This window comes from Podarcis filfolensis (genome assembly GCF_964270895.1).
Source record: "Podarcis filfolensis genome assembly, chromosome: 4".
In the NCBI taxonomy this organism is placed as follows: Eukaryota; Metazoa; Chordata; class Lepidosauria; order Squamata; family Lacertidae; genus Podarcis; species Podarcis filfolensis.
Window position 1 is genome coordinate 100,957,041 of NC_139607.1, and position 14,088 is coordinate 100,971,128.

A 14,088-nucleotide genomic window follows, 5' to 3' on the forward strand; every position below is an offset into this window, starting at 1 on the left:
GCCTGGTAATCATGCAGAGACGAAGCTCCCCACACTTCTTAACAAAGAGTACTGGAGCGTTGGTGGGCGTGGTAGAGGGCCGAATGAACCCGCGCTCCAGGTTCTTGCTGTTACGATATGAGTACAACGCAGCTGCAAACTGCCAGCTTGTTTACATCACATGATGTGGCTAGTCCTGGGAAAGAATCTTCCAGGCGGTTCACGGGATACACAAAGCTTTGTTCCGTGTGTAATATGAGACCTTTCTGTTGCGTTTGTAAAGGAAGTCTGAGTCACTTGCTTGGAGAAGTTTGAACTGATCGGACATGTTTTTTTTTGTTGAGCTGTAATGTCAGAAATAAACAAGATATAAAAGGACTTTCTGACTATTCTTCTTTCCCCTGTGAAAGGGGAGAAGGGGGTGTGCATCTTCCACGCTGGGAGATGTCACCTATCAAGATCTCCCTGGTCTGTCTAGGATGCCAGCCAGAGGAAGATTACCGGTAAATAAGTCACGGGAGCAGGGGGAGAGGCCAGCTCCCGAGGGGGCTAGTTTTCCAACACTTGCGACGGAAGTGTTAGGGGACATTCGGCACAGAAACATGTGTGTATACCTTTAAGAAGTTTCTGGGGTTAATTGGCTGCAGCTGGCCATTGCTATAAAGGAAAAAAGATGAGTTTTGTAACCTGCCTGCAGGAATAACACCCACCAGAGTTTGTGTTTATTGTTTAGTAATAAAGTCTTCGTTTTAGTTTGGGTTTTTACACCTATGTCTTCTGGAGTCACTCTGTCCTCTGCCACCGACGTTTCACGGACCCCTGACGGTTGCTGATTTATGGCTGATGGTGAACGCGGATTGAATCGTTCTCCGGTTCGCTGAGAAAGGCTGCTGTTTTGGATTAAACAGAGCGGAGAGAAGGCCACATACCAAGCATTCCAGGGGAGCTGATAAAACTGCTGTTGCCTGCCAACAAGTCGTGAGTACTTTACGGGCTGATTTATGGGCTCATTAGCTTCAGAGGCAAGAGAGAAGCAAGCCAGAGCTGTAAAAAGCTCAGAGGCTGAAATAAGCTGTTGGTTTTTCAGCGAAGCTTGCTGATCACAGACTGTTAGATTTTTCAGCTCTTAGCTGAAAGCTGTAATTTGGATTCAAGATGGATGCCAAGAAAGGGTCAGGTTTACCTTACCCACCTCCCTTAACTAATGACAATTATTCCTCATGGTCTGTGAAAATGAAAGCCCTGCTTCAGAGTCGGAGGGTATTTGCAGTGATTGAAAATCCCGTCCCAGCTGCACCCACAGCCGCTTGGAATTCTCATAATGTGAAAGCCAGGTTGGCTATTATTCTGTGTGTCTCTGATGAGCAACTTGTGCATATAGCAGATTTGCAATTCACGCGCGAGGTTTGGGAAACGCTGCAGAGAATCCATCAAAGGGATGCCGCAGGCACAGCGCTGCTGCACTTTGAAAAGCTCACGAACATGCAACTAGCACCTGATGGTGATGTCCAAGTGCATTTGACAGAGATGAAATTCTTACGCCAGCAGATGGCGCAACGCAATTTCCCTCTTCAGGAAGAGATATTTTGCTTTATGATAATTAACAGCCTTAATCGGACTTATAAAACGGTTGCAAGTCAACTTGGTTCTCTACCTGCCCGGGATCTTACGGTGGAGAGAATTTGTACTGTGGTTCTTAATGAGAGAGACCGCCTTGCTGCAATAGTTGTTGCTGATGGGGGCAGTGAAGCTCGGAATACAAGCACCCCCACTGCTATTGCTAGAGAAGAGCAAGCTGTAGCTCTGTGGCAGAAATGACGAGCAGAATCCGAAACCAGGGAAGAGAAGCAGCGCAAGAAGAATGGAAAAAATTCAAGGACTATTTAAAGAAATATTACAAAGTTAATGAAAGTTAGAATGATGTTGGACTGGAAAGTAAATGGTTACTATTAGCAATGGTTAAGACAAGGAGAATAAGGAAGAATAGTCTAAATTTAAATTAAAATAAGGGAAGATTTGCTGAACAATCGATAAGAATTTGGAATACAGAAAGGGGAGGCATGAGGAAGTCGGGGAAGAAAGGTATAAGAAATTAGGATATGAAATGATACATGTTTTTTGTTCTGTTTTTGTCTTTGTATGTTTATGTTTGTCGTGTTGTGTTTATATGGAAAAAATAAAAATATTATAAAAAAAAAAAAAGAGCAAGCTGTAGCTCTGAACGTTCTCCATTGTTACAATTGTGGTCAGCCTGGGCATATTCGGAGGAACTGTAAAAAGCCACGTCAGCAGAAAGGAGCAAAAGGGAGCTCTGCAAAGCCTGAGGCTTCAAGCAAAGGTCATGCCAAGTCACAGGCAAGGCCAGCAAAGGCTTTAATATCGCCGAAAGCCTCTTCATTGGTTGAAAATGTGTTTATTTTAGACATGGGCTGCACCCAGCACCTAGCATCACGCAGGGAATTATTTTCTACGTTTGAGAAGCAAAGCTTCACTGTGAAACAAGCCAATGGTCAAGAGATCGAAGCGATCGGGTTTGGGACTGTGTATCTGAAAAGCCTGAACTTGACTATAAACAATGTGTATTATGTTCCTGATTTAAAGTTCAATCTGCTGACTGTTTCTCAGATGACAAAGAAAGGACTGGTGTTGTCCTATGATAAAGAGAGTTGCAAAATCTTTAAAGATGGAGAGCTGTATCTTTCTGCCAGAGAGAAAGATGGACTGTATCTACTGATTTTTGAAGAGTCAGATTACAGAATGTGCACTGCATGTGATACTAAAATGTTTTCTCTTGCAGGTGTATCCAAGGATAAGAAGGCTGCAAAGATAACCAGTGTTTTTCAGCGAGTGTATGCTGATGTAATTGGTCCTCTAGCACCATCCAGAGGCAATGCAAAATGCTATCTTCTATGTGTTGATCATTATTCTCAATATGTATGGATTTATGTATTGGAATCACCAAAAGAAGCCTTAGCAAGGTTTCAGGAGTTTTGTGACAAAGGTAAAACTGTTCATAATGCAGATATTTTCTTTTCACAGATGAAAAGCCAGTTTTTCTTTTACAGGATTTTCAGGATTTCCTTGAGAAACAAGGGATAGAGCATAAGATTACTGTTTCTGAAGCTTCATGGAACAAGAGTATTTGTGTAAAGGTGAACAAAGAGTTGCAAAATGACATGAAGGCACAATTGCTGAGTTCACATTTACCACATGAGTTCTGGGCTGAATCTTTATTTTCTTTTTGTTACACTTGGGTGAGAAAGGTTTCAAAAGGTATGGAAAGTTCTCCTTTTGAGAAGCTATTCCACAGGAAACCTTCTGTAACACATTTTAAGGTTTTTGGATCTCACATCCGTACTGAAACTCCACATGGGGTTAAGAATGCAAAAGGCATTTTTGTGGGTTATGAAAAAGGTCTCTACAGAGTAATTTTATTTGAATCTGGTCAGGTGATTCTCACAAAGTTTCTAGAGAGCACTCCTGGACAGGAGAGAGAGGTTTTTCACACATTTCCCACTGATGACAATTCAGATGATAATTCTGATTATTCTGATTATTCTGGTACTGAAATTGACACAGAAAGCTCAGAGAGTTCTGTTGACACAATCATTGAGAAGGGTTCTCACACAATGTCTAGACCCACACAGGTTAAAGCTAGACTAGAAGTGACTGAACCACTGTTTACTGTTGGGCATGGTTCTCCAAAAGGTCCTGAGGATGAACCAGTCAGCAAACAGGATCAGCACCTAATACGCAGGTCTGAGAGACTCACAAAGGGCGTACCACCCAAGAGGTATTCTCAAGAGTTTGCTAACTCAGCTGTTGCATGTGCTACTATTGTTGACAACTCAAGACGAGTTAAAGGTGTGTCTAAGTCAGAGACAACGACACAACTGAGTGTTGCTAAGCGTAACACTACCTTCCCTAGCCAAGGTAATGCAGAAGCACGCATTCCTTGGAAAACAGACAACCAGAGAGTTACACTGGTGAAACCAGTGGCAGGTAGTTCCAAAGGCGGAACTGATACAACAGGTGATTGTTACATGTATAACAACTGTTTGTATTCTTCTCTGGATCAAGCTTTGTTCGCAGCTAACGTTGATTCATATGGGGGAGTATGTTACGATATGAGTACAATGCAGCTGCAAACTGCCAACTTGTTTACATCACATGATGTGGCTAGTCCTGGGAAAGAATCTTCCAGGCAGTTCACGGGATACACAAAGCTTTGTTCCGTGTGTAATATGAGACCTTCCTGTTGCGTTTGTAAAGGAAGTCTTAGTCACTTGCTTGGAGAAGTTTGAACTGATCGGACATGTTTTTTTTGTAGAGCTGTAAAGTCAGAAATAAACAAGATGTAAAAGGACTTTCTGACCATTCTTCTTTCCCCTGTGAAAGGGGAGAAGGGGGTGTGCATCTTCCACGCTGGGAGATGTCACCTATCAAGATCTCCCTGGTCTGTCTGGGATGCCAGCCGGAGGAAGATCACCGGTAAATAAGTCCCGGGAGCAGGGGGAGAGGCCAGCTCCCGAGGGGGCTAGTTTTCCAACACTTGCGACGGAAGTGTTAGGGGACATTCGGCACAGAAACATGTGTGTATACCTTTAAGAAGTTTCTGGGGTTAATTGGCTGCAGCTGGCCATTGCTATAAAGGAAAAAGGATGAGTTTTGTAACCTGCCTGCAGGAATAACACCCACCAGAGTTTGTGTTTATTGTTTAGTAATAAAGTCTTCGTTTTAGTTTGGGTTTTTACACCTATGTCTTCTGGAGTCACTCTGTCCTCTGCCACCGGCTGGAAATCCCCCTGCAACAGGTTATGGGCCCAGTCCCCAGTCCTGAGTGGGCAGAGACAGAGTGTGAAAAGAACCCAGAGACTGGAAGCAACTCAGCATTTCTCAAGCAGCTGGCTGTGTGAAGGCATCGGCAGGGAGTGTCTGTTTGAGACCAGGAGCCGAACATTTCTTCAAGCCACGTGTGAGTAAGGACTGAGTGGAAAGCTGAAAGCTGGGTGGAGCCATGGCTGGACTTTGAGCTGGAGCTCAAGGGGGAGATTCCTATTTTCCAGTAGAGAAACTGGGAGAGTCCAATTATATGTCATGGAGTTTACAGATGCAGGCGTTTTTAAAGAAAGAACGATGTTGGACTGTTATTGTTAACCCTCTTGTAAAAGATGAAAAGGATGAAGAAGTAGATGAAGCAGACCAAAGGCTGGAGGACAAAGCCTATGCCAATTTAATTTTGAGTTTAGAGAAATCTCATGTGCAAGACCTTGAAATAGCAAGTGAGATTTGGCAAGCACTGAGAGCAATACATATTTGAGTCACTGCTGGCAGCAAAATTACTCTGAGAGCTCTGTACCGAGCCAGACTAAGTGAGGGTGAATGTGTTTCAACACACCTTCAAAGAATGTGTGATTTATTTTCACAGTTAAATGAACTTGGGGAACATTTTTCTGAACAGAGAAAGGTTTATATTGTGCTGTCTTCACTTCCTGAGTCATGGGACAATTTAGTGATGACACTGGAGGCAATTCCAGAAAGCCAATTAACAATGCATTTCTTAACTGGACGTTTGCTTGATGAGGAAGAAAGACGCCATGAGAGGAAGGCCACAACCCCTCACCGTAACTCCAGAAATGGGAGGTAGTCCAGTAAAAGATATGCAACTGATGAGGAGCGGCAGCCTAAAGAGGTTGTAGACCACAGAGAGGAAGCAGCTTTCACAGTCAGAAGATGCTATCGTTGTAGGTCACCTAAGCATTTAGTACGTCAGTGCACTGTGTCTGTGGGAGAAAACACAAGAAAAGGGCGGCCTGCGTTTGCTGGGAAGCGAGGAGACAGGAAGAGTCGAGTCCAGTATGTTTCTGCAGCAGTTCGAGGCACCAGTCACGACGTTGGACAAGACTGGATTTTAGACTCGGCAGCGACAAACATTTTTGTTAAGTCTGCACAAGCCCTTGTAGAAAAGCAGCCTTGTAAATCTGTAAATGTAGTACTAGCTGATGGAACAGTGCATGAGTCAGCTGGAAAGGGTAGTGTGAATATCAACTGTTTAAGTACCAAGTTTACCAATGTTTTATGTGTACCAAGTTTAGAAAATAATTTAGGTTTTTACACCTATGTCTATGGAGTCACTCTGTCCTCTGCCACCGGCTGGAAATCCCCCTCCAACAGGAAGTCCTACAAGGCTTAGTGCTCTGGCTCCGTAAGAGAGTATAGGCAGCTCACAGGCAGTGGCACCCCGGGCTGGAGTTCTATGCCGCAGTCGAAAGATCAAAGAGGTGGCAGCTGGTCTGCCCCTTGTTCCTCAAACACTTCTTGGTAGTCCTGGTAAACAGCGGGGAGCATTGATGCAGCTTCCCCCGTGGGGGCGACCGCTAGCATCTTGGACTGAGCATGGGGACACGGGTCTGGGAAGGGCACAGTCTGATTGACCCAGTCAATCTGAAGATTGTGAGATTCCAGCCAGTCCATCCCAAGCACCAGGGGAAACCAGGGCATTGTGGCAGTGTCCAAGGTGCGCACCTCCCGGTGCTGCTGGTGACACAGGACCAAGGGCTGAGTCTCCTGAGTAATGGCACCCAAGCACAGGAGCCGTCTGTCAATTGCCTCCACCTGTACCAGTTCTGGAGTGGTACCTGTTTTTGTCCTGGAGTGGCACCTGATGATGGGTGGCGAAGGCAGAGTCCATATAGGAGAGGGTTGCCCCCGAATCTACCAGAGCATGGGTGAGAATCCAGGGCACACCAGGAGGGTATAGATGCACCAGGACCATGAGGTGTTGCAATTCCACTGGTGCGGGCCCATCATGTGCTGTTTGGGACCCCAGGTAGCAGGGCCTTCGGCTACCGGGGTTGGTGGTTTCCCTGCAGCCGGCACCTTCTCGGGACAGGATCAGGCATAGTGTCCGCTTCCACCGCAGTAGAGACACAGGTTCCCCTCTCGACGCCACGTCTTCTCCAAGGGGGAGAGGCGAGGCCGTGCTGCCCCGAGCTGCATAGGCTCCTCCGGCAACTCGGTTATGGTCGTGGACCTGCTGGTAAAGACTGGAGCCGGGAGCCGGGAGTGCTGGCGGTCCCGGGCCTGACAACGGTCCTCCAACCGATCGTCTATCTGCAGTCTCCGCTGAATGAGGGCGTCCAGCGTGGTGGGGCGATCCATCGTGGCCAGCTGGTCCAGTATCTCATCTGAAAGCCCCTCAAGATACTGGTCCCGCAGTGCAGTCATTCCAGGACAAGTCCTGCACCAACAGCCGAAATTCTGTGGTGTAGGTGGCGGCTGTGGACTTGTCCTGTCTCAACCGACGAATCGCCCGATTGGCTTGGCTCCCCTTCATAGGGTTGCCAAACGCAGTCTCCAAGTGGTTACATAGTCTGTCAGCAAGGGAGAGTCTTGCCGGAGCAATGGCAAAGCCCACTTGGCCGCCTGGTCCTTCAGCAAGCTGATCAAGAAGTGCACCTTGGTGCGTTCGTCAGGAAAATTCCGGGTTCGCCCCTGAATATACAGCTTGGCCTGGGCGAGGAACATGGGAAAGCTGGCTGGGGACCCATCAAATTTCTCTGGCAGGGCCACTGGGTACTTGCCAGAAACTGGAACGTCAGCCCCAGGAGCCAGTAAGGCGTCCAACTGCTGCTGAAGCGCCGTAACCGCATTGCTTAGCTGCTGAACGGTGTGAGTCAAGGCCTGGTTCTCCTGGGCCAATGCCACCAACGCAGCTGCCTGGTCGGCCATGGCTTCTGGCTCTTCCCAAACGCACCCCAACAAAGGGGGAGTGTGGGTGTGGCGGGAGCAAACTGTGCTGGTCCCGGGGGGGGGTTGTTACTGTGAGGCGTGGTCAGAGTCCGGTCCTGGGTCGAGGGTCTGGAGACTGTCCACCAAAGGCGAAGCGAGGTCCAAAGCAAGAAGCCGGGCGTGGTCGGGAACTCCGGAAGAACAGGTCTGGGTGTTGGCAGAAACAGGTTTCCAACAACGTTAGAACAACCTGAGACTGGGCTGATGCCTTTATCTCCTCTGGGGCCTAGGGCGGTCCCGGCCCACAGGTGACTCGCCTCTCCTGGTCTTAAGGCAAGCACTCCTCCTGATAGAACTTAGTTCCCTCCGCCTCTCTGCCCTCAGCCTCTGCAGCTCAGGAGAGGCTGGAGGGTTACTGGACCCAGAGGCAGCCTCACCTTCCCCTGACAGGGCTGGGAGAGGAGCACCTGCAGGCAATGGGTCCTCAATCACCCCCGGAGACAGAGTGGATTCATCTGGTGTCTGCTCCTGAGGATCCGACACAGGTGCGGGCCCTTCAGATTCAAGGCCCTGCCCCGGCTCAGCTGGCCCTGGAGGCGGGGACTCCTGTGCAGGCTGGGATTCCTCCAGTTCAGCCTCAGAATCAGATTCCCAGGCCATCACAGCAGCAACTGCACCAGGCCAAGGATGCGTACAAGGTCCAGGCTGACCGCCACCACCAGGTGGGGCCAGAACTCCACGTCGGCGAGCCATGGGGCTATAATTTCTAATTGGACTCCATTTGAATGGGCAATTGTATCCAGGCTGCAATTAGCTTTTTGGTCCCTTAGGAACAACTGAGCAACTTCCCTAGAGTGGAAGACCAGAGCCTATAATAATAAAAATCCCATAGAAAGGCCAAGGCAAAGACATCTCTCTCAAGAAATGCCCAAACCTGTGCCACTACAAGGTGACATGGTCAATATGAAAGCCCTACAGGGATTCACCAGGGATTGTTGCTGCTGTGATATGATGGAGGTGTGAGACCAGAGGAGAGCTAGCTTTGACACCTGGGAACACACAAAAAAGGCAGAAAAAAAACAAACTGCATTTTCCACTCATTATTTGACCTTCCCGCTAAGTGTAAAGCATAGACCACTATTGAGAATGTTTCTCCCAAATTGCTAGAATGCCACAAGTAATTTAGGAACAAAATGCAACATATGTGTTATTTTTTTATGTGATATCCTATGTCCAACTATGTGCACTGCTACATCTGCAAACAGCTTTAAGAGGCTTGATATGCAAGTATCTTAAGATTTACATGAAGGCATCCATTTACAACATACCAGGTTATTATTTGTGGGGCAACAATTTTTTAGAAAAAAATTATATCCCCAAAGGGGGGAATTGTTATAAGAATTTTTAGCTTTTATATATATATATATATATAGAGAGAGAGAGAGAGATCTAAATGTACCAAGCAAACACATATATAAATATATAAACCACATGTCCAAAACCCACAGGAAAAGTCCTAAAGCCATTTTGACTCTTTCACTCTTTCAGTCACCTCAAATATTTCTCTACAAGGTCGAAAGAAATGCAGAAACCTCCCCATTGTCTCTGTCCTCACAAATCCTGCCTTAAGGGCACATTTAAGGTGTGAATAAGGTGAGACTGTGACCTGGCTCAGGAATGTATTATCATTACAAGAGAATGGCCAGCCTCCCCAGGTAATCTAGTCAAGTGACCATTAACAGGTAACCTGGCAGACAAGGTAAAAACAATGCACTCCGATTTCAGTTGTAGACTGCCTTTTCTGTGATGTATGTATGATGTTTCTGGGGGTGGTCTTGGACTCCAGGGCGGGCAATTAAAAATGTCTATATAAGGGCTTGCATGCATGGCTCGGGGTCCTCCTCCTCTCTCCTGCGTGTGGGGAAGAACCCTGTTGAAACAGTTTATAAAGAACAGGCTTACTAGCTGCTTTGCTTCTCAATATTCTCTGGTTGGTCTCTGTTATTTTCTCCTAACGATAGAGAACGTACAAAAGGCCTTGCTGAAATCGAAAAACACTATTTCCACAGCAGTGCACTGATCAACAAAGTTTGTAACTCCATCCAAAAAAAGAAAAGGAGAGATTTCTCTGGCTTGTCTTGTTTTTGAGAAAGCCATGCTTTCATCCTGTATGCTTATAATGTAAAATCTTCAGATGAAGGGCAAATAAATTTTAAAAAAGAATAAATGAGGATATAGACAAGCTGGAATATTTACAAAGGGAGGTGATTTATGTATTTATTTAATCTGTAAACCACCCGACCCAGTGGTGCCGACTTGAATAAAATATTGGTGGGGGCCAGGTAAGTCCCGCCTTGCACTATCAATCACAGGATGCATGCACACACACCATTTGAATGGCAATGTCTATAAAGGCAGCAACTTTTTAAAAAAGTAACATTTTGAGCCCGTAGTTCAATTTCCCAGCAGCTCTCCTTGCCCCGGAAAACACTTCTAGCATTCCATCTCCTCTACCTGTGGCATTGTTCAGCAGTGGGGAAAGGGACCTCTTCAAACCGGATGTCCATTTGGTATGGCCCTTTCCAGGTTTTTTCTTGCTCACTGTGTTTGTCTTTCATTTGTTCTCCTGTGTGTGTTGCCAGTAGAAGCCACAATTCTGTGGGTACTCTAGGTGGTGCAGAAAACACCTAGAAGCTCTCTAGAGGTTGAAGTGCCGATCAAACTTCTGTTTTGTGCTCTATTAATTCCAATTAGCAGTACTGGGGGTGGTTCAGATTCTGGGGCAGTGCTTTTGGCCAGCAGAGGGTGTCACAGGGCCAGTCTACTTTCCCTTTAAAGCAAACTTGGGTGGTCTCCAGCTGTTTTTGGACTACAACTCCCATCATCCCTAGCTAGCAGGACCAATGGGGAGGGATGATGGGAACTGTAGTCCAGGAGTTGCTGGGGACCCAAGTTTGGGAAAGCCTCCTTTAAAGCAACTTTTGCGTTTGGCCCGCAAAGATGGGACCTGTCCACATTTGTATTTTCTTGTATTTTGTTTTTCTCATGACCTTTGTGCGGTTTATAAAAAATTCTTAAAAGGGCAAATTGAAAGGGAAATTGTATGGCAAGTAGCGGAAGAAAAAAAGGTTGCATTTGAAAAAAAAACACACAAAGAAAACCTGGAGGGTGGCCTCCTCAAATATTTTATAGGAGGGGGCAAAGACCCCTTGGCATTTAGGAGTTGGCCGTATTCCCTACACCCACACGTCTCAGAATGCTTAGAACATAAAAACACAACATAATAACAGAAAACATCACATGTTAAAATAGTATTACATGTCAATAAGAAAAAGGCCTGGTTAAAAAGGTGTGGATTAGCCTGGCTCCTAAAGCTGTATAATGGTTTTTCCGACCTTTGTATGGATTCTTTTGTGGGAAGTGAGTTTAGAGCTAACAGTGAAGCTCTTTCCACATTCCACACACTGATAAGGTTTCTCCCCTGTATGAGTTCTTTGATGGGAAGTGAGATGGGAGTTATGAGTGAAGCTCTTTCCACATTCCACACACTGATAGGGTTTCTCCCCTGTATGAATTCTGTGATGGGAAGTGAGAACGGAGCGCTGACGGAAGCTCTTTCCACATTCCACACACTGATAGGGTTTCTCCCCTGTATGAATTCTTTGATGGGAAGTGAAATTGGAGCTCCTACTGAAGCTCTTTCCACATTCCACACACTGATAGGGTTTCTCCCCTGTATGAATTCTGTGATGGTAAGTGAGATCGGAGCTCTGACGGAAGCTCTTTCCACATTCCACACACTGATATGGTTTCTCCCCTGTATGAATTCTGTGATGGTAAGTGAGAGAGGAGCTATCAGTGAAGCTCTTTCCACATTCCACACACTGATACGGTTTCTCCCCTGTATGAATTCTTTGATGGGAAGTGAGATCGGAGCTTTTCCTGAAGCTCCTTCCACATTCCACACACTGATAGTGTTTCTCCCCTGTATGAATTCTTTGATGCAAAGTGAGAGAGGAGCTCTTCCTGAAGTTCTTTCCACATTCCACACACTGATAGGGTGTCTCCCCTGTATGAATTCTTTGATGGGAAGTGAGACTGTGGCTGTGAGTGAAGCTCTTTCCACATTCCACACACTGATGGGGTTTCTCCCCTGTATGAATTCTGTGATGGTAAGTGAGAGAGGAGCTCTTTCTGAAGCTCTTTCCACATTCCACACACTGATAGGGTTTCTCCCCTGTATGAATTCTTTGATGGGAAGTGAGATGGGCACTCTTCCTGAAGCTCTTTCCACATTCCACACACTGATACGGTTTCTCCCCTGTATGAATTCTTTGATGGGAAGTGAGATGGGCACTCTTCCTGAAGCTCTTTCCACATTCCACACACTGATACGGTTTCTCCCCTGTATGAATTCTTTGATGGGAAGTGAGAGAGGAGCTACATGTGAAGCTCTTACCACATTCCACGCACTGATAGGGTTTCTCCCCTGTATGAATTGTGTGATGGGAAGTGAGAGAGGAGCTTTTCCTGAAGCTCTTACCACATTCCACACACTGATAGGGTTTCTCCCCTGTATGAATTCTGTGATGAGAAGTGAGAGAAGAGCTATGCGTGAAGCTCTTTCCACATTCCACACACTGATAGGGTTTCTCACCTGTATGAATTCTTTGATGGGAAGTGAGATGGGAGCTGTGACTGAAGCTCTTTCCACATTCCACACACTGATACGGTTTCTCCCCTGTATGAATTCTTTGATGGGAAGTGAGAGAGGAGTTTTTCCTGAAGCTCTTACCACATTCCACACACTGATATGGTTTCTCCCCTGTATGAATTCTTTGATGGGAAGTGAAAGAGGAGCTATCAGTGAAGCTCTTTCCACATTCCATGCACTGATAGACTTTCTTTCCAATGAGATTTTGTTGATGGGAAGTGGAATTGGAGCTCTGACTACAGCTTTCTCCACACTCCAAATTTTTGCGTGGCTTCTCCTCTCTGGGGATTTTGTCGTGGTCACCTTTGTTCTCGATTTCCGTTTCATCACAATCTGCATTGGAGACAAAAAGGGATTATAGCCTCAGGAACAAATGGAGAAGAACTGAAGGGAGTTGGGTGTGTGTTCATTACCTGTATTGTTTGTCATTAACCAACATATTTATTATGAGATTCTGATGAGTTGTTGAATGTTGCTTTGTTTGATATAAAGTAGTGGTCAAAGTTGTGGAAGACTTTTGGAAAAAAGTGTAGTTCTTCTTTTGGAGTGATATTATAAATTTATATATCAGTGGAAAGATAATTTGATCAAGAATGCAATCAACAATGCAATCAAACAAAGTTTGTTCATATTCTATCAAACCTTATAGCCAAATAACCAGAAAAAAGAAGCACAACTTTCTTAGGTTGACTTTTGTCAGTGTCTTATGTGATTGCTATCAAGTTGGTCATTTAGTGAGGTTGAAAAACATAATCAAATTAAAGAAATGGCACAAAGAGTTGACTGGTCACCCAGAAAGTGATGTAAGATTGTACTATTAAGTGAACAAGGCTACAGTTATGAAGAAATAAGATGAAAAATTGGGAAAAACTAAACCAAAGCTGGCGATTGAAGAATGGAGAGACTGTGCCTACATGACAGAAGAAAATCATCTGGGTGTATACAAGACGATATGGTGCAATGTAATGGGAAGTTGAGTGCAAGTCTGGTCTAAATGTTAGCACTGGTGATGGCGAAGAGGGTCTTCTTCGCCGCCTCCATTGCATCTGCAGAAAACAGCAGCAGGAGACTTTTTCAGGTGGTTCGCAATCTATCGGAACCACCCCTACCACCGGGGAGCAGACCCCACCTGGTAGGGACCCCAATATCTCCTGCAATGCTTTTGCAAAGTTTTTTGCAGATAAAGTTGCTCAGATTCAGAAGGAGGTAGACTCCACCGTGGGAGCAGGGCCAGGGCAGGAGGGTGCTAGAGTTCTGTCTGGTCCTGTTACATGGGATCAATTCCAATCTGTTACCTCCGAGGATGTGGACAGGCTGCTTGGACAGGTGAAACCGACCACCTGTCTCCTTGATCCTTGCCCATCTGGCTTATAAAAGCTAGTCGGGAAGGGCTGGGCGATGGGCTCTGCGGGGTGGAGAATGCTTCCCTCTGTGAGGGAGCCTTCCCAGACCCACTGAAAGAGGCGGTCATTAAACCGCTTCTTAAAAAAACATTTTTAGACCCGGCCAATTTGGCCAACTATCGCCCAGTCTCAAATCTTTCATTCTTGGGCAAGGTGATTGAGCGCATGGTTGCTGAACAACTCCAAGCAGCCTGGAGGAAGCGGACCATTTGGATCCCTTCCAGTCGGGATTCAGGCCTCACCATGGGACTGAAACTGCCT

At 46.0% G+C, this 14,088-nt stretch overlaps 3 protein-coding genes across 3 annotated transcripts in view; 1 reads left to right on the forward strand and 2 right to left on the reverse strand.

The window, feature by feature from the left end:
• The window catches only part of LOC310760701 (uncharacterized protein), a 174,342-nt gene that overhangs the window by 106,724 nt on the left and 53,530 nt on the right, over positions 1-14,088 (reverse strand). The gene's annotated exons all lie outside the window — the stretch shown is intronic.
• Positions 1-14,088, reverse strand: part of LOC310760732 (uncharacterized protein) — a 67,323-nt gene that overhangs the window by 50,082 nt on the left and 3,153 nt on the right. Inside the window, exon 4 of the mRNA XM_083609814.1 lies at positions 10,507-12,757. Within this exon, the coding sequence (XP_083465940.1) occupies positions 10,772-12,757 (1,986 nt within the window). The 3' untranslated portion in view covers positions 10,507-10,771. The remainder of the gene's footprint in view (positions 1-10,506; positions 12,758-14,088) is intronic.
• The window catches only part of LOC310760729 (zinc finger protein with KRAB and SCAN domains 3-like), a 97,432-nt gene that overhangs the window by 18,320 nt on the left and 65,024 nt on the right, over positions 1-14,088 (forward strand). The window lies entirely within an intron of this gene.